The sequence below is a fragment of the Mchenga conophoros genome, linkage group LG15, assembly GCF_057382185.1.
Source record: "Mchenga conophoros isolate Kocher_MC1m ecotype Shallow Benthic linkage group LG15, M_conophoros_male_GT1.1, whole genome shotgun sequence".
In the NCBI taxonomy this organism is placed as follows: domain Eukaryota; kingdom Metazoa; phylum Chordata; class Actinopteri; order Cichliformes; family Cichlidae; genus Mchenga; species Mchenga conophoros.
Window position 1 is genome coordinate 15,283,186 of NC_140540.1, and position 19,582 is coordinate 15,302,767.

General features: G+C 41.2%; 1 protein-coding gene across 9 annotated transcripts in view; it reads right to left on the reverse strand.

Moving 5' to 3' along the window:
• Nucleotides 1-19,582, reverse strand: part of gphnb (gephyrin b) — a 112,807-nt gene that overhangs the window by 80,168 nt on the left and 13,057 nt on the right. The window contains exon 1 of one of the 9 annotated variants that reach the window (XM_085247499.1): nucleotides 4,764-5,104. The exons of the other annotated variants lie outside the window; for them this stretch is intronic. Within the exon in view, the coding sequence (XP_085103625.1) occupies nucleotides 4,764-4,965 (202 nt within the window). The 5' untranslated portion in view covers nucleotides 4,966-5,104. Of the gene's footprint in view, nucleotides 1-4,763; nucleotides 5,105-19,582 lie in introns of those variants that run through there. 9 annotated transcript variants of the gene reach the window in all.

Here is a 19,582-nt window from a genome sequence, read left to right on the forward strand (position 1 = left end):
GTGGGAAAGTGATCCCTCCTAGAAAACAATAGCTCGGAAAACAAAAAGAAAGCAGGAGGGAGAGAAAGGGGAACAAAATGAGGAGGGGAAAGGAGTGCGGGTGAGAGAGGGACAGGGAGATCTGGCTGCAGTTGAAACAGGCTTCAAAGGAATATTAATGTGATCCTGTGCAAGAGCTGAAGACAGGGGAAGAGAAGGGGGAAGAGGGAGGGTAGATGGGGAAGAGAGAGAGAGAAGGCAAGGGGAAAAAGGGGCGTGAGAATTTATGACATCGCTATCTCCCATCCGTGTAGCTCCACCCATGCACCTTTCTCCAGGTGAATCTGCAGCTCAAGCCTTCACTGCCCGCCTGCATTCTACTCACACCTGATGCGGTGTAGTAGCCACCAGGGATTTAATCATCAGAGCAAGCACATGCAGAGTTTTACTTCCAACTCTACAAGCACGACGATGATACCTGATCAGTGAGCAGCTGAGAAAGTGCAACTCTGTTCCCGGTGACAGTAAAGACGCAATGCAGTGACCTCTGTCCCACCCCAGAGGGTGCTATACCCCATGCTGCATACTGTACATACTGCAACCTAAAGGTCAATGCTTCTACATGACTGGACATCCAGCAGGAGACAGACGGCTAAACCCCAGACAGACTTCTATTTGACTGCTATTTTGTGGTCAGGCTCATATCTTTTGAGAAAAGTTTCAGTTCTGAGCAAATGCATTTAGTTTTTATATTGGACATCAATGATAACAAGTGCAACCAAACATTTCCCTTGAACTGTCCTCTTCTTTTCAATGTTATTTATATTGAGTCTAGGGATAAATGTTCAGTTTTTTACATTGTTTTTCTACATTTATGTCACTGTCTATTTGTCTGAGTCATATTATATTAAGAAAGGAGAACCACTAAGTAACTATTTACAAAGTTGAACCAATGTTATAGTGCATTGCTATTGCATTGTTTCAATGATTAAAAAATAAATAGTGAAAAACAAGTATTTTGAGTACTGATTTAACGTCCCTAAAAGTATTGCATTTATCCATACAGGTATCTCCGTTATCCTGATCAATTTTCTATTTAATCTCTTTTTTTCTGGGGTGTCTGTCGGTATTGACTCTTATCATCTTATATTTGCCTGTGAATGTGTGTGAGTGCACAAGCTCGGATGTCCCCAGGCTAAAGTAGTGGGAGGGGAACAGGAGGCCTGTGCTTCAGAAGCATTACGCAGGGCAGCACCACGCATGAGATCTAGATCACACCCTAACGCAAACACGGGCTCCTGCACATTCTTAAAGGGTAAACTGCTAGTGCACGGGAAAGCACAGGAGAGCACATCAAGAGTACAAAGAAAAGAGAACTGATCAGGAAGTGGAAAGAAATGTCATCATAGGACAAAAGTTTGATGCTATGTATCTTTGACCTTGGAATAATGGAGACAATGCCAATAAAACCTGTGGAAGAATGCCCGGTACAGTATAGATATCTTGCCTACACATCAATCTAGAAAACCAGAAGCAATCATTGGCTGACTGAGGTGTGTTTGGCCATCGAACATCTGGGCTGATACTTTAAAGTCCATTTAAAAAAAAAAAAAAAGCAAATAAAAAGTTAAAGAATTAAATAATAGCTAGTGGTTTTGAGATGTCATTCACAAGTCTTTTTTCTTCTTTTGCTCTTCCTATTGACTGTTTGCTTTCTTGCAACTAATGTCTTCCCTACCGTGACCAGTCTTTAGTACTAAGACTACAACATGGACTACAAGAGCAAATGGAAACTTTTTAGTTTTTTAGAAAGTACATCTCATTTCCAAGAGGCTTCCCTTCTAGAGGTTACATGACAGAACTATGTTAAGGATCCTGCAAGAAACCTTGCTGACTGTTCTTGTTCTTATATTTCAGAGGGTTAGAAACTTTCAGCTGGACTAAGACTGCGGGGTCGAAATAATACACATTGCTTATTTGTTAAGGAGTGACAAAAACAATGTCATTTACAAAAAAATGCTCATTTTTGTTTATGTTAATAATAAGTTATGCCTCAGTAAAAGGTGTCTTTTCATTGCCATCTGCTGTATGTAGTGGTGATGATTATGGTAAACATCTGTGCGCACATTAATATAACTGAAAATAAAATCACATCAAAACTGCAAATCCCGATCTTCCATTTGAGCAAGTCCCACACACACACAAAACAAAACATGACTAGATTTGTCACATCAGTGAAGTTATTCCAGACAATCTAAGTTATCTCCAGTTATTGCGTTCACGAGATTTTCAGAAAACTTGACCTCTGACCTTGAGGTCACTGAGTTTCGAACTCGTCAGAGATGTGGTATCAGTTTGAACCTCCTACGCTGCCTCCTTCTCGAGTTATCGCATTCATAAAATTAGGTGTCCACTCCGCCTGCCCGCCATTTGCCATTCTTGATGATGTCACAAGATGATGCAAAAGACTTATGCATAAGCAAACATGCAAAACAACAGACAAAACATCTGAATTGTTGTTTTCAAGTTGTGAGTAGGATCTCCAAATATTGCACTGCATTAATTAGTTATAGTCTATTCTTTGATTAGTATAAACCTGAAGTGATAAGAGGCTGTAGCTCAGGTGATCGAGTGGATCACCTTCCAATCAGAAGGTCGATGGACTGATCCCTGACTGAATGTTACTAAGCACTAACAAAGCATAGATGAAAGTTAAGAAGGGGAATGAGTAGTAAAAAAGTGCTTTATGTGTTAAATAGCACTATATAAGTATCAGTCCATAACCGACTTAGAATTAGTTTATTTTGGTTTATAACTCGGACTCAGCTGCAGCCTCAAAAATAAAACTATGCTATTAGTGATGGTGAAACGGACAATGAAGTCAGCAAACAGACCAGGTTAGGTGTCTCTGTGATATAGGTAATGCTAGCATGCAACTAGGCAGGAAGCGTCTGTAAAAGAGTAAGTTGCTTGACTAGCTAGCTGTCTGTGTGCTGTCAGTCTGTTAGCCGCTAGCAGAGACTGCTGCTTCATAAACCGCTAGCCTGTTCCACTTAATCATTTCCAGGACATAAAACAGTCAACTCTCATCATCTCCCTGGGATTCCACACTAATGGGGTTTTCTCTTATAACAGGTCCTTCCACACCCATCACATAGCTTACACACACAGTGTGCCGGTGTATAGATGTGTTTAGATGCCTATTAAATGTTGCACTCTACTTTCAAGGTGTAAGAACACACCTATACACTGACACGCACAACCTTGGAGGCTCTTATATGGATCAGCAACGGGGCTTAGCTAGATTACAAATCAGTGCAGAGCAGAATGGATAAAGTTTGCTTCCAGTCCCATTGTGACACTTCCGCCATGAGTAAGACTATATACCCTGCTGCTTTGAAAGAAGGACACAGAAATCCAGCTGGCTATAAGTTGCTCATTACATCTGTACATGTGAAAAAAATCTGCAATTTCACTAGCGCTGGGATAGTAGGGTATCGTCTCATTTTCTCAGCAGCCCACTTGGCACCTCTATTGTTTTTTCTTCTTTATCTGCTAACAGCAGTGCAAGTGGCCCTCCAGCCCCGGAGAAGCTACTCTGGGGGGTCAAACACTGGATTGGGCTGACATCTACCGGTGGGAGGGACAACACCTCTGCACACCAATAAGCCTCTACCAAAGTGATATCACTACCTCTTGTCATCTATTTTACTGGCTTGTTCTCCATCAAATGGAAACACTGGGCCCCAGGCCTTGGATTAAATGGGCTTAATGATGAATAGAGGTTTGGATCCGCCTCCAGATTGTAACAGGGTGGGGTAGACATCTGACTAGGGGGCTTTCAGTACTACAACCCCTTTCTTAGCCAGGAGAGGAGAGGAGCAATGGTGCACAAATACCAGCGTCTTCATTCCATGGCAGGGTAAATTTCCAAATTAATAAAAGCTTCACGGTGCTGGGTAAAATATAGTAACAGCAATAACGGCAGATAACCTAATCTAATATAAGCCCACTGTATCTTAGCAACCTTGTTAATTCTGTGAGGAGCAGTGGGGTAAGCAGCAGAAGCACAGCATCCATCATCAAAGACACACCCAGCAGCAACACACACACGCACACACACCAATTACTCAAACTCCCAAATCCACGACACCATGCAGATGCACATGCTATCTTGCCATTACCTGCTATCTCAATCACACGTGCTAAAGATCAAGGCATACACATGTGCAAGAGTACGCATATAGTCACATGCACACAGAACCTCAGGCTTACTGTAAGCAGTCAGGAGAATGGAGGGGGTGTGGAGCGGAACAATGGGATCCTAATCGTCGGGCTGCATTTCAAAGCCTCTCCCCTCTACAACACTGTTTCTAGATAAGATTTGAAAATGCTATTTATATCCATGGGGAAAGGAGCCAACCAGCAGCTTGATTTTCATTTATTTGAAGTCAGATCTAAATTGGGGTGGAGTTACATAATGCAACTAGTGCGACACTCCACCTGCTACTACTGAGCCAGCCGCTGAAGAAAACTACAGAGGGAAACAACTCAAAAAGGCACTGGGCCCACGCTAGCACTGTGGCTAATAATTAATCCATTGGCTTAATAACCACTGCTTACTATAACCAAAGGAGCCTGGCTCATCCGTGTGGGCATAGCAATGGGCCGATTTGCATCTCAAATCCAAACCTACTACAAAGTGGCCCGGCCAAAATCCGGCAGCCGTGTCGCGCCAAGGACAAAACAACACAGCACAGCATGGCCCAGTCCCCCCTACGCACCAGATGTGCAGAGAAAGAAGGACGGAGAGAGGAAGACAGTTCTGTTCTTCACAGCTGTGTCCCAGGCATGCAGGGAGGGACCATTCCCAGCCCGGCTCATGCAACTCTCCCCCTGCCTGCCTCCCTGGAGATGAGGCAGCTCCATCCCAGCCTGAGTAAAAAAAAAAAAAAAAAGGAGGAGGAGAGGTGGTAGGATGGACATGTGGAGTTGAGGGAGGGTAAATTGGAGCCCAACCCTGAGAGGATTAACAGAGCAATTCACACTGGATAAAAAAGAAGGTGAACACAGAAAAGAAGACAGATGGGAGCAGCAGTGGGAGTACTCTGAAAACAAAGAGGGAGGACAGAAAAAGGAAGAAGGAGAGGAAAGGGAGTTGTACGGTAAAATGGGAAGACGGGGAAAAGACTGGTAATGGGAGTGTGTGAGAAGAGAGATGCAGAGGAATAAATAAAACACATGGAGATGAATAGAACATATAAAGGTACAAGAAAAGAAGAAGGAAAATGGGGGAAGAGAACCCCGAGTGCTCCCAGATACGCCTGACTATCTATAGTTTCAGTCTCTCTTTAGCCTCACAATTTATTCCGTTCTTCTGCCTAAATAGGCAAAGACTGTGGGGAATATTCGTAACTTGAAAGCCAAGAGTCAGAGTCAGTATATAATTGTTCTTTGAACATGACAGAATGACATTTGATCACGAGACTCAACATCAACACTTAAATGTTTTTTCAAATTTTTCCTTATCAAATTGTCAAAAAGGTTTGGAGGAGTCCTTAAAAAAACCCTGGCATCTGCCTGATCAAGGAAAAGAAAACTACTGCATTGGCTCCATTTTTCCTGTGCTCAGGAATTGTTTATTGATAGCTTGGGTATGAGGTAATAACTGTTGGGTGGGTTCTTTGTTTAGTGTTATATGTGTGAACAGCATGTACAGTGGTGTGAAAAATTGTTTTCCCCCTTCCTGATTTCCAAGTGTCTGGAAAGGGTTACAAAGACATTTCTAAGGCTTTGGGACTTAAATGAACCACGGTGAGAGCCATCCATCCATCCATCCATCCATCCATTCGCTTCCGCTTATCCTTTTCAGGGTCGCGGGGGGCGCTGGAGCCTATCCCAGCTGTCATAGGGCGAGAGGCGGGGTACACCCTGGACAGGTCGCCAGTCTGTCGCAGGGCTAACACACAGGGACAGACAACCATTCGCACTCACATTCACTCGCACATTCACACCTAGTGGCAATTTGGATTATCCAATTAACCTATCCCCACAAGCTGCATGTCTTTGGACGGTGGGAGGAAGCCGGAGTACCCGGAGGGAACCCACGCAAACACGGGGAGAACATGCAAACTCCACACAGAAAGACCCCGGCCTGATGGTGGAATTGAACTCAGGACCTTCTTCCTGTGCGGCAACAGTGCTAACCACCGTGCTGCCCCGGTGAGAGCCATTATGCACAAATGGAGAAAATTTGGAACAGTGGCGAACCGTCCCAGGAGTGAACGGCTGACCAAAATTACCCGAAGAAGAAGACAATGACTACTCATCCAGGAGGTCACAAAAGAACCCAGAACAATATTAAAGAACCGCAGGCGTCTCATTTAAGGTCAGAGACTTTTTTAAAAAAGTGAGTAGTTATGGTCTACAAAGAACATTTACTTCGACAAGTTTTCAGGTCCATGCATTATTACAATTAAGGATTGCTGGTGGGTTTTTTAGTTTGGTTGTTAGTGAACGGTGAGCTCTCTATTTGTGAATTGTATCAGCTCCTTTGCAAACTCCTTAACATCTTTTTCCTCACTCCCCTAAGGCACACAATATATTCTCAAATTATTGCCTCTCAGTCTATTCTGCAGGTCTTCACATCTAGCTGTTAGGTTCATATCTAGGCGCAGCAGATATCTTATTGCTCTCTCTTTTCCCATTCTCTTCTGCGGCATATGATATTCCACCTCTGTAGTTCTTTTTCTATTTTTACATTTCAGCTTTTAGTTTCGCCATAAATGCTTCTGGCTTTGCAAGGTTGTGTTAGCATTGTTTTAGTATACTTGATTATGTGTGTTAGCACTTGCCGTGTCATTGCCAGGTTGATTTTGTTTCATTCCTTTACTTCACGTTTAACTGTTTACTTGAGCCTCTGCCTCTAGAGGCTGGTGCCATTGTAAAAATACTTTATATAGCTGAGATTTCAGAGATTTGTTAGGATATTAAATATTCAAATGGACCAAGCTCTGCTTTTAAAGCCAGATTTACTAAACAGGGCAAAACAAGGCTTGTGAGGGCAAACCCCAAATGGGTTAGTTTTGCGGTGATCTACAAAGGTTTTGCTGTTTTATGCATATGTCATGCCCAATCTGCCAGCTGTGGGTAATTACTAACAGGACAGACTTGTTCACTGTAATCAGAAAAGCATTTAAATATAGGTCACACGTACACGTTAAAAGTAGGCCTATGTGGCAGTCTGCCTGACAGAGTCATTATAATGGAAACAAGCTTCATTAATTGACAGGTTCCAATGTAGAACTGTAAACTGCAACAATATTTTGACACAGCGTTATGCAGCATTCATGTATTAAGACAACTTACAACACTTGAAGGGATAAAATGAACCAGAAATGTTTGATTGACAAACGTTTATTTCTATACTTTGCAACTGGTGGACAGTACCAGCACAATTTATCTATGCTATCTATCAATGTTAATTAAAAGGATAAACAATCATAGATTACAGATGTTTGCCCATCTGTGATCTATCCCTCACGTGCTGTCAGTGCATGCAGCTGAATTTGTGTAGATCTACGACTAAAAACAGCCATATTCGATCATAGCTACGAAATCAGAGTGAAAACTGTTTGCACTGTCTGTGGTTCAGTTTAAGTTTACAAGTTGAATTAATATTTCACTGTTTAAGTGTAATAAAACTTTATTAAGGGAAAAATGTGTTTAGTTTATTAAACGGACCAAAAACAAAAAGCACCTTCAAACTATCAAACCATCTAAAACATCAAAATGAAAAAATAGACCGCTTTTTAAGACTTCCTGTGCCTGATATCAAACCGGGGCCTGAGTATATTCAGGATAGGGTCCAAAGACAACATCGTCCTCGCTCTGGTCTCTCTGTTTTTCAGGCATTTAGCTTTGAACCTCATGAAATTCCTGCTACAGAAGCCACAGTATTCTGAAAAGGACCAACACCAAAAATGAAAGAGTTGGAAGAATTTTGTTGTTGCTGGTGTAAGCTGACTCCCTTTGGGTGAAGGTTCGAGGTCACCTCTGAATTCACTAAACAAATTTTGAATTAGGTGGCTATATAATCTATACCTTTTTTTTTTAATCCAAGAGGCTCAGTTGCAAAAACGCAACCTCCCGGCTTCGTACACACAATCTTCTCAGTGTCTTTGTAGATACTGACAGCAGTTTGTTTAACGCCATAAAAACCTTAGTAAATCTGGCTCCTACCTTTATCAATGCGTTTTTAGTAGTTTCAGTGTTAGAGGGCAAATGTCAGAGGCAAGATTTAGGAAGATTTAGGAAAATCAGCACTGGTATTACAATAAAACACAGAACTTGTTGAAATAAAATTGACTCTCATCCAGTCTTAAAAATTACCGCCTTCAAAGGCTCATCAGGCAAGTTTTCTAATAAAAAGTTACCATACTAATAAATACTAAAACTAAGGATATTTCCTCTCTCCTTTTGATTTGATTTTAGTTACTTTTTTAAAGTTCACAAAATCATTTCAGTTACTTTTACTGTTTGTGAAAAGTTTTCATTTGTATTTTAGTAAACTATAATTTTTTTCCACATCTAGTTTTACAGTGAAACCTTTGAGAGTGCACTGCAAAAGGAAACCTAGATTCTTTCCAGCAGTTTCTTTAAAGAAGCCTATGTGAAAATGACTGAGCTTCTCACTTTATTTAATACCAGAATAAACATCTTAATGAGTTTATGGTGTCAATTGCTAGCTTGAAGTCTTCTTTAATGCATTGTGATGTTCATTATGCACATTTTGGTCCCATTTAGAGAAAAACAGGTGATTAAAAAGGAAAGTATGCATTAGAGTGTGGCAACATTGTCATTTACAATGTTCCCTGCTTCTTATCCATATTCATACTTTGCTTGTGTGCATTCATCTCCAAATGCCCAACTCAACACTTCAATGCTTGATACAAAACCCGTCCAAAACAGCGTCCACGTTAATGCAGTTTATGGTTACTCTACAACACTACCTACAAACAATATCGAATGACAAAAGTACCAGCAGTCAAAGCAGGTGGTGTGAGGCAGTGAATTGCAAACTACCCACCATCAGAGTTGCCACAGTCATCCAAATGTTAGTCCCACCACAGGTGAGCTCCTTGCAGTCACTCTGCATCACACTTACCTGAACTTCTCTTTATGATCCAAATATTACTAAAAACCTGCAGCCACCTGCAGCTCTCCACAAAGGCCTCAGGTACTAATGTTTTATTAACATAGCCATAAATATTGAAAAGACACTTACTAATGAAGCTGCGTAGAAAAGTTCCAGAGACAATTTACAGCAGCAAGGAGTACGGGGGCCTTGATTATGTCACCCTTCTTTCTCTTTCGTTGTCCTTCATCTTATTTCCCACACCATGGCTGGAATGCCCCTGCAGCTCACCCTCCACCCACCCACACACACACACACACACACACACACTTACCCCTCAGCAGCCTCCATCTTCTTCCCCAATCTATGTTTTTCTTGTTCAATGAAATCAATGGATTGGAGGGGCTTGACAATCTGCCACACCCCTTGCAAATATTAATCATAAACCACAGGCTCTGAGTATAATGAGGCTTGTTTCTAATGACAACAGGCGTGATGAATGTGTCTGTGGCTCGGCGTTGCATTACAATATAGCCAGTCAGGAGTGCGTGCGCGTGTGTGCATGTAGTAAGAAGGTTGGGCGAGAGTGTGGCTGTTGGGGGATGAGGTATCACAGCTTTTCCCCCATGTAGCATGACATTTCGATGGCAGAGGGCCCACGGCAAGCCAGCTCTCTGTGGCATTTCCAACAGCTGTTTATGCACACATACACACAAGCTAAATGTTCACTGGGCATTTTATAAACACGAGTGCTAGTATGTAGAATGCACGAGAGCAAGCATTCACACATTCATTTTACTATAGGCCTATTTTACTATAGCCCTATTACTATTACTACTATTACTATTACTATATGCCATTTGAAGTATAGGTGAGGGCAAAAAAGAAATCAGTAATTTTCACATTGGATGTACACAAGTCACAGGGGTTCAAGCAGGGAAACACACTATCTATAGTAGCTGACAAGAAATTTAAAAATAAAGTATGTATACAGTGAATTCTATTTTGCCACCAACGCTATTTCACAATGTGGGTAATTTGGGTTTTTGTCTACCTAGTATGACACACGCCCACATCCACTAAATGTAATTTTCTCAGTATCTCACTGCAGAAGAATGTTTTTGAGGTTCTGATTCCAAATTTTTTTAACTTCCTCCTGAAAAATGATTAGATTTAGTTTTTAATGTTCGCAAGTAAGAAAGGCTGGCTCCAATTTTTATTTTATTTTTTTTACAATTTCCAGCTTAACAGCATTAAAAAGCTTACAGCTTGGTACACACATGGTTTTGTTTTCTATGGATGAGTTTTCCCTTCATGTCATCTACACCGTGGGTGATTTTTTGTTTTTCATAACGCATCCATTTGGATACTGTAAAGCGGACATAGCTTGCGCCATTGCTCCAAAAGCTGCCAAACAGAACAAATAATATGACTTGCTGTGCAATACAGGCTGTCGAAAAAAAGGCTGTGCTACAGTCTTGGTGAATGACACTATTAGTTCTTTATTAGTTTGTTAGTTACTACACTAACAGGCAGATGTGTGTGTTGGTGTGCATCACTCATACACTGGAAGGTGTTTACTAACCAAGCTTACTTACACAACCAGGCAGCATTGCATCCTCTGCAGAGATGGGCAGCAATGCGTTACAAGTATTACAGTAACGCATTACAAGTAACGTGTTACTGTAATCCGATTACTTTTTCAAGTAATGAGAAAAAAGGGATTACTATTGCAAAAAAGGTAATTAGATTACTGTTACTTTCCCGTAAGCACGCTGCGTTACTGCGTTACTAAAACCGTGATTCTTTGCGAGCAGTGTTGGGACTAACGCGTTATTAAGTAACACGTTACAGTAACTACGTTATTATTGTGGTAACGAGCACGGTAACTAGTTATTATGCCAAAATCAGGAACGCGTTACTCGTTACTGGGATTTAGATAGGGTCGTTACTCGTTACTTCGTGTGGTGGCTATCGCGGAGCTTCCACAGATTCAGTAACATTAGCAAGTGGTGGAGGCCAGCAGGTGGATGAAGGAAAAGGGACGCAGAAGGAAAAGAGACCCGAGGCGGCCGCCGGTCCAAGTGTGAACTGAACTTCAGGTAAGAAGTTATGACCTGCAGTCTCTCTGGGTCAGATATGAACCAAGTTTAGGTGGAGTTTATTTTCGTTATTCTGACTTTTTCTGTACTGCGTGCTAGCTAGCATGACAGAGTTTCTATACAGCTGGGTGGGTGCTATGAAGTTAATGATGTTGAACTTTATTTTGTTCATAAGTTATTAGAGTTGCCAACCGTCCCGCCTGGTATTCAGAGAAAATATTACGCGTTTCTTATTGAGGTGAAAAGGAACAGTTTGTGCCGTAATTCAGCTACAATGAAAAAGGCACAAAGCTGGAGTTATTCTGTGTCTTTGCTGCACAGCTGCCTCTTCTTCTCTCATTCTCCCCCCTCCCTCTCCCGTTTCTACTTCAATCATGAAAACTGATCAATGATCAGCTGATCGGCTTTTCTCTCTTGTTTGTTTATCGCTCACTTTGCGCCAGAAAGAGGAAACCAGCGGAGGTCGCGTTAAACAACAGCAGCACGTTTAAGCTTGATCAGCTGTTGTTAGAATTTATTTAATATTAATTTCTAGTATCAGCTGATGTTTGCTGGAGCCACAGCTGTAAAGCTGCTGGTCATGATATCAGTTTGGTTATCTGGTGAGAGGGAAACATGAAGATGAAACCAGGAGATGTCCTTACTGAATCATAAGAGCTGTGATGGAGAAACAGGTTTACCTTTTAGGTGACATGAATGAGTTGAAGGGAAGTTATGAACTGTTTCTGAGAGACAAATAACACCAGGATCCCTTTCTATGTAGCTGACAGCTGGTAACTGTGCAGGTGCGGATCTAGCAAAGTGTTGCCAGGGGGGCCAGGTAGGGCATTAACAGGGAAAGGGGGGCACAAAGAAATACTTTTCTTTCTTATTCTCATTTAAAATGTCTAGCTTTTAAAAAATAATTATCTGAATCTTACAACAAACGATTGATAGATTGATACATATATACCATCAGAACAGTGTACATCACTGTCACAACAGTGTTTATTTTCATTCAAAGGCTTTATGATTTTTCCTATAATGGTGGGCCGGTCTCTAGTCAAAATGCCCGGGACGATTTTCTGTCCCAGTCCAGCCCTGTATGCAGCTCATCTGCAGTCTGGTGTTACCTACATCTTCCTATTCAGAAGGCAGAATTTCCGAGTTCTGAGTACAATCGAAAGCACCACGACTGCAGTTTTTGTGTTGGATGTAAAAAGCGAGGATAGAATGGCTAGGATAGAATCAGGCGTGGGCTTTCTCTCGTGGAAATGTGCACATTATTTTTTCCTTTCTATTGGTAGGTGGCACAGTGCACTGTGGCAAGTAAGCAAGCTAGAAGACTGGCAAAGTTATGGAAGAAACACATTAACAAGAGAATTCTGAGTAAAACCAAAGTTACTTTCCCTAGTAACTAGTTACTTTGAAAGTAACGAGTAACTTGAAGTAACTGAGTTACTTTTGAGAGAAGTAACTAGTAATGTAACTAAGTTACTATTTTAAAGTAACTTACCCAACACTGTTTGCGAGTGACTCATGACAGTGACGTAAGCGAGTGCCACGTTCGTTGCAACAGCTGCGTGCAGATCAACAATGGATAATATAACGAGTGCGGCAGAGAGTATGACCGTGCAGCGTTTAAAGCGTGGAAGTACTGACCTTACTTTGAGTTTGTTTCCGTAAAAAGTGACAAAAACATTAGCGTCCGCTGTTCACTGCGTGGGAAGAAAACTTCTTTTTACAGCGAAAAAACCCCTAAACTTCCGAGCAGAGCAAGCACCGACAGTACGCCGCCACGGGAATGTCAAACTCCCAGATCCTTCCACTGACCACTACGACACACCTGCACCAGGGCAAACCTCCGCCTATGCCACTCCTGCTATACAGGTGAAAATAGAGCAACAGGACCGCTGAGTCTTTGATTTTATTTATTTTCTGCTGTGGTTTACGTGCATTTATTTGAAAGAGTGAGTGTAAACACAAAAAACTATTTTATTTTATGTGCTGGAATGTGCAGAAAATAGGTTTAAATGTTAAACAAATTTCTTCCAGTCAGAGAATGTTGCATATAATTTAATGTTTGCTTCATGCGTAAAGTTAAAAGATTAAAACTAATAAAACTAGTTTCAAAAAGAGGCTTTTTCTTTTGATTACATTTTATATGATGGATTATGCAGAAAAAATAGAATTGGGCTGAAAGATCTATTGCTTTATTACGGTTGTTATATTCATCTTTTATATACAGTTTACAGATGTAGCTTAATTTATAAATAAGCTCAGTGCTGAAAAACTCTTACCTTTTTATTTCCTAATAATCCGTAATACCACTTTGTGGCTACCACTTGGGATAGCAATAAACAGCATGACCTGTTGACTAAATTTATTTGACAGTTCCTACTTTGCCCAAGTACTGGAGACCCCAAAATTAATACTGATGTGATATGCATAACAGTTTAATTTAAGAGACTTCGCCTGCATTTGATGTGCAGGAGCATATCTAAAGGAATAGTCACATCTCAGATGGGAGGCTATTGTGAAAATAACATTTATTATCCAGATTTTGCTCAGAATTAACAAAATTATGTGCCGATTTCAAATTTAAACTGGCTATCAGCACAAAAGTCCTTGTGTGCTACCAAAAAATTTTAAATATAGGAAAATTAGATCAAAAGTATTTTTCTGTTGTGTGTGTGTGTGCAATTTCTGTGAACCAACTCGCTGGCTGATTTACGGAATTCAGAAAACAACATATTTAAAAGATAATGGATATTGTCATTTTGAGGATTACAAAATGCAAACAAATACCGAGCTGTGTGTGTTATATCTATGACTGCTCCATTAATCGGCCAGGTACCATTCTCTTGTTAGAAGCCAAAATGAGTTTGAGAGCAGCTCTATTGATTTCAATAGAAGTGCTTACACTGGCATCGGTATAGCTGTACATTTTTGATATCTCCTTTAGAAGCCCCCCACCCCCCACCCCACCCCTCTGCCTCCAATTCCCTTCTCTCTCTCTTTCTCTCTCCTCCACTTTCTTCCACCCCCACCTCCTCCTTTATCCTTCCAAGATGCTCATGCGAGGCTGCAGCAGTACAACCACAGATTTACGCATCCCAGTTTGAACATGGAACAACAACATGGAAAAAACCCCCCCCCACTCACCTCACTTATTAAACGTCAATTAAAATGAGTAAAGATCGAAGGGTGGAGAGCGGTTAGCCTCTGAAATGTATAGCTATTGGCTAAGATAAGCAATGGGGCTCTTAATCTGTTGGCGTTCAGGGTTTGTAGTGGTACATATGTGCTGAGGCCTAATCAGATCAGGTATCGATTGGTCTTCATAGAGGAGGAAGCTTAATGCTCTCCCTGCTCCTCTGCGATATGTCTCACTCATATGAAGGAAGGTAGAGAAGCTCAAAGGCAGAGGGAGGAACAGACCAACGGTTATGGTACTGCAATAAGGGTTACAGGTCAAGGTTATACTGACAGAAAGCCACTGAGAATCAGTGTCTCATTTCTGATCAGAGCAAATGGTCACATTCATGCTGAGAGGGGAATCATTTGATGGGCAGGACAAATGCACAACCACAACTCCAATCCTGATTGGGACAAACAAGTCCCAAGAGGTGCAGCTGTCAAGACGATTTCTGGGGCAAAAGAGTCGTCCATATTGTAAGTGACACATTGTTCACTAAGTGGAAAGTTAATCTAAACTGCATCTCCACAGGGTCCCCATGTAGCAAAGATGGCAGCTTCATCATCGCCTGGTCTACCAGCTGCCCTCCCCATGACCAGTCTCCGCTCTCTGTCCACAAATCCCATTTCATGCCAGTCTCGCTTCTAAAAAGGCAAAACAAAAGCCTGATCAGCACAGCTGCGGCTTTAGGACATTGTGCCAACAATCATCGTGAAATCGGTGGAACAGAGCAAAGTAAAACTCTGCAGCAACCAAGAGTACTGAGCACTGCACTCTGCAGCTTTAAACAATATGGGCTTCTTAGGTGTGGAAACTTGTGGCTACTACTTCCTAAAAGTAAACAATGACACCTGCGTTATTTAGCTGGTAGGTGTTGAAAGAAAGTGAAAAGAAGCATGAATCAGAAACTGATGCTGTTCTAATGCACCCATCCACTGACAGATCCATGCATCAACCTTCTAAGTATTATTCAGTTCAGGGTTGTGGAGTAGCACTGTAAGCAAAGGCATCCAGTGTTTCCCAGAGTCTCCTTGTGGTTGGACATGCCAAACACTTGAAGCACCTCAACAAGCCCAAATTACACTTTCCACATCCACATAGGCCTGAAGAGGAACAAGCAAAGTGTTTTGCAAATCCCTCAAGTGCGTAAACGATTAGTCGAATAAGCAATTCAATTGAAGGGAAATTAATCAGCAACTAAATTTGCTAAGCTTTTGCTGGCTCTAGCTTCTCAATTCTAAATTGTGGCTTTCATTCTGTGACTTATTTACATAAAAATGAATATCTCTGGGCTATGGACTGTTGGTTGAATAAAACAAACTGAAAACTGTTATGGGATTTTTGCTGTTATGTGATCTTTTAAAGACCAAACAGTGCATTGATTAAATGTAGACATTATCAGCTGAGTATGGATAAGGGTCATTAGTTGCAGGCCTACATCTATCAGTGCATTAAATCTGACTACATCCAGTATAAGCGCTCAAAAATGCAGTGCAGCATTGCTGCAAAGAATTAAAGATCTTTCACAGGATATGCAAAAAGTGATATATTCAGAAATGGCGTCATTGTTGAGAAAATGTACCTAAAGTTGCAAACTCACAGTGGAAATAAAGTCCTGTGGATGAAAGTTACGATGAACACATTCCACACGTTGCCAGTGCTTGTTGATGTGTTTGTTAATGTGTGAGTGGGTGGTAATACATGGGTGTATCAGTATGAATGTGTGCAAATGATTTGACTCCCCTTATTTCCCAGGATGCAGAGTTTTACATGCCCACACACACACACACACACACACACACACACACACACACACACACACACACACACACACACACACACACACACAGAAAGAGGAGTGCCCCGGGCCCAGCTGTACTAATGAAGAAGCCTGTAAGCAGCTACCTTCATTACATTCAATCCTCTGGACAGTGTCAGCAATTACATTGCAGCTTCCCACTGTCAGAGCTCACACATGTATGTATACACACACACACACACACACACACACACACACACACACACACACACACACACACACACACACACACACACACACTACAGCTGGATACTTCTTCTCCAGACTAATTGAGGTTGATGCAGGGAGGAGTTCCTGTTCCTCTTCTTCTTTAGTAGTGGGTATTTGGCTCAGGCTTGGCTCTTTAAAACCCAAACCTCTCAATGCAAACTTAGATCTACCACCACATCACCATACCCCCTGTGACGACTCACTCTACCAGCCTCTCTGTATGGTGGAGCAGAAGGGAAGCCTGGAGGCAAAGGGGGAAGCGTCCTAATAGAGTGCTCCACTTGCCATATTTTACACATCTCATCACTTATCCCACTGAGACACATACATCTACATGTCACTGTGGGGGCAACTGAAGAGGGAAGATCCTTAAGGATCAGAGAGTTTTTGGGACTGGTGTGATTGTGTGTATAATTCTGTGTTTAAATAAAATCCATTCATCCATCCATCCAGCTTTTTGTGTGTGGGGGGTGGAGCCTATCAAATCAATCAATCCCACTATTGCTGATGAAGATATCCATATGTATGTGATGATATGTAAATAAATGACAGTAGATGGTAATCACCCATTCATCTTTCTACCCCCTGGATTTGCAGCTACTGATTTTTTTCAATGCTCCTTAATTACCTTATTACATTCCTAGTATTATTAGTCCTTTTGGAGCCTTTGGTTGCCCACAGGCACTGGCCACAAACAACAATATCCTCAGTTTATATCCACAGGATGACCTTTTTTCCAGGCTGTTAACAAACCTCTTCGTAAAGGTCATACGTTATAATTAATTTAAAAATTTACTATTTTGCAAATAATCATAAAGTACACCACTTTGACAAAAAGACTAAGGTAATCTCTTCACAACTAACTGTAAAAAAATATTCAGTTAACTTTGATATATGACAAAGAACAGCATTAAATCTTCATACTTGAGGAGCAGGATCCAATAAGTGCTGCTTCACTTGCTGTTAGTGGTATAATTGTTATGAATGGTGCATTTGGGGTACCTCCATGTTGTTGTTTTGAAGCCACAGGTGACAACTGACAATACCAGAAGGTGGAGTGCCAAGTTATCAGCTATATAGTATAATATGAGCGTATGGGTGCACTGCACAGACACATACGCCTGCTAATTTGTGCTAAGAAGAATTGAAATTAGCTGGGATAGCTGTCAGCTATGACAGAAAATGCTATCATCCATCCATTTTCTTCCTCTTATCCAGTTCATGGATCAGTTTATGGTGGGGCTCGAGCCAATCACAGCTGTCACAGAGCAAGAGACAGGGTACAGCCCGGACAGGCTGCTACTCTGATACAAGGCTAGATAGCAAGATACACAACGATTCAGTTCTAAGGACTTAGAATTACCAGTTAACCCAAAATGCATCTTTGCATGCATTTTACATGGGAGGAAGCCAAGGTCCCTGAAGGTAACTTACACAGGCACATGGAGAACATATTAATTTCAAACAGAAAGGCCCCATCCAGCGAGTTGATTTGAACCTTCTTGCTGTCAGGCAACCCACTACACCACTGCATGTTTAGCAAATTATATGTAGACATGGGTCTCAGAAAATCTATACTTGATTCAGGTGTTTTAGTCAATTACAGAACCATTTCCAACCTTCTCAAAAAAATTGTTGAAAATCAAATATGTGATCCTTAGCAGAGGAATAGTTTAATAATAACAAGAAATCCAGCCAGGATTTACAGCACAGAAATTAAGTTACACTAGTGACTTACTAGTTTACTAGCTTGACTTTTAGACTGACTGGTTAGTCATGGAGTCCCCCAAGGCTCTGTTCTAGGTCCCATACTACACATTACACATGGTTGTTTCGAGCCATATTATTTAAAAACACTGCATACATTTCCATTTGAATGCAGATGCCACTCAGTTATATTTATCTGTGAAACAAGGTTACACAAATCCTTTAAATAAACTATCACCATGTCTTAAAGAACTATAAGGGCTAGATGGCATGTAATTCTCTACTGTGATATGCATACAAAATTATTGCATTTGCACATATAATTCTCAAAATCATGTTTGTCTTGCCAGATAGTTACTCTAGAAGGCATTTCCTGGCCTCCAGTCTCATTTACCTTGCACATTAAACACATTTCCATGAACCCAAAGGGTCACTAGAGAAGCTGCAGTTTTTGACCCCCTATGTTTTGGTTTCATTTATCCTCTCTGCAGCTAAAGTACATATAGATTAAACTTAAACAAAAGAAGCTTGTGTTTTTTTTTAAATGTCCCCAAATGGCTGAAGACTGCTACAACATGTAGATGTGCTTATGCAAATCTCAGTAGCAACAGTGCAGCACCACACTGGAATTAGTGAATGTCTGTTTTTCTATTGCATTAGGCAGAATTTCAAGGTAAGCCACAAGTATTGATAATTATTTATCTCTCGAAATCTGCTGCCAATGTAAGAAAAGACAAAACAAGTAAAAATAAGAGGGCTAATGTAACAAAACTGAAGAAACTGAGTGAGACACTCCCTGACTCACATCTTTAAATGTCCAGTGTCACGTGCCAAAACTGAAAAATCACCAGTCATGCCTGTTGCAAGACCATAAATGATGCAAAAGGGCAACAAAGCCGTCAAGCCTTGTCAATCAAATTGACTTTTGTGTTCATGTGTTGAAATTTTATGGCTATGATGTGTGTGAGTATGCGGGCGCGTGGGTGTCTCTTAACATTTGATTCCTAGGTGCCATGATCTGAAAGGATTTTGTGGTAGAAACGGAAAAGGCATGACACTGAATAATGGAGGAGGAGAATAGGAGAACACCTTGACCACACACACACTGGGACGAGGCCGGCCATCAAACACACCTTGTTAGGGGAAGCTGGCCTCCTCCATTATTCACAGGCACATGCTCCCCTCATACTGCTTTGCCGGGGAAGATGGAGTGAGCCGAATGTAGACAGACAGCAAAGGGAAAAAAATGATAAAGGTGGACATAGAAAGAGAGGTGAGGAGACAGGGACAAATATAGTAGGTGAGAAAAAGGGGGAACGGTCTGGGATAAAATGTGTTATAAGAGTAGAAAACGTAGGGTGAATGTGTTATATTTATCTCTGAAATCCTCAGACTTTCTTCAAACTCAATGTCAGTCATCACTGATTCAGAATCGATTTGTGAAACTGACG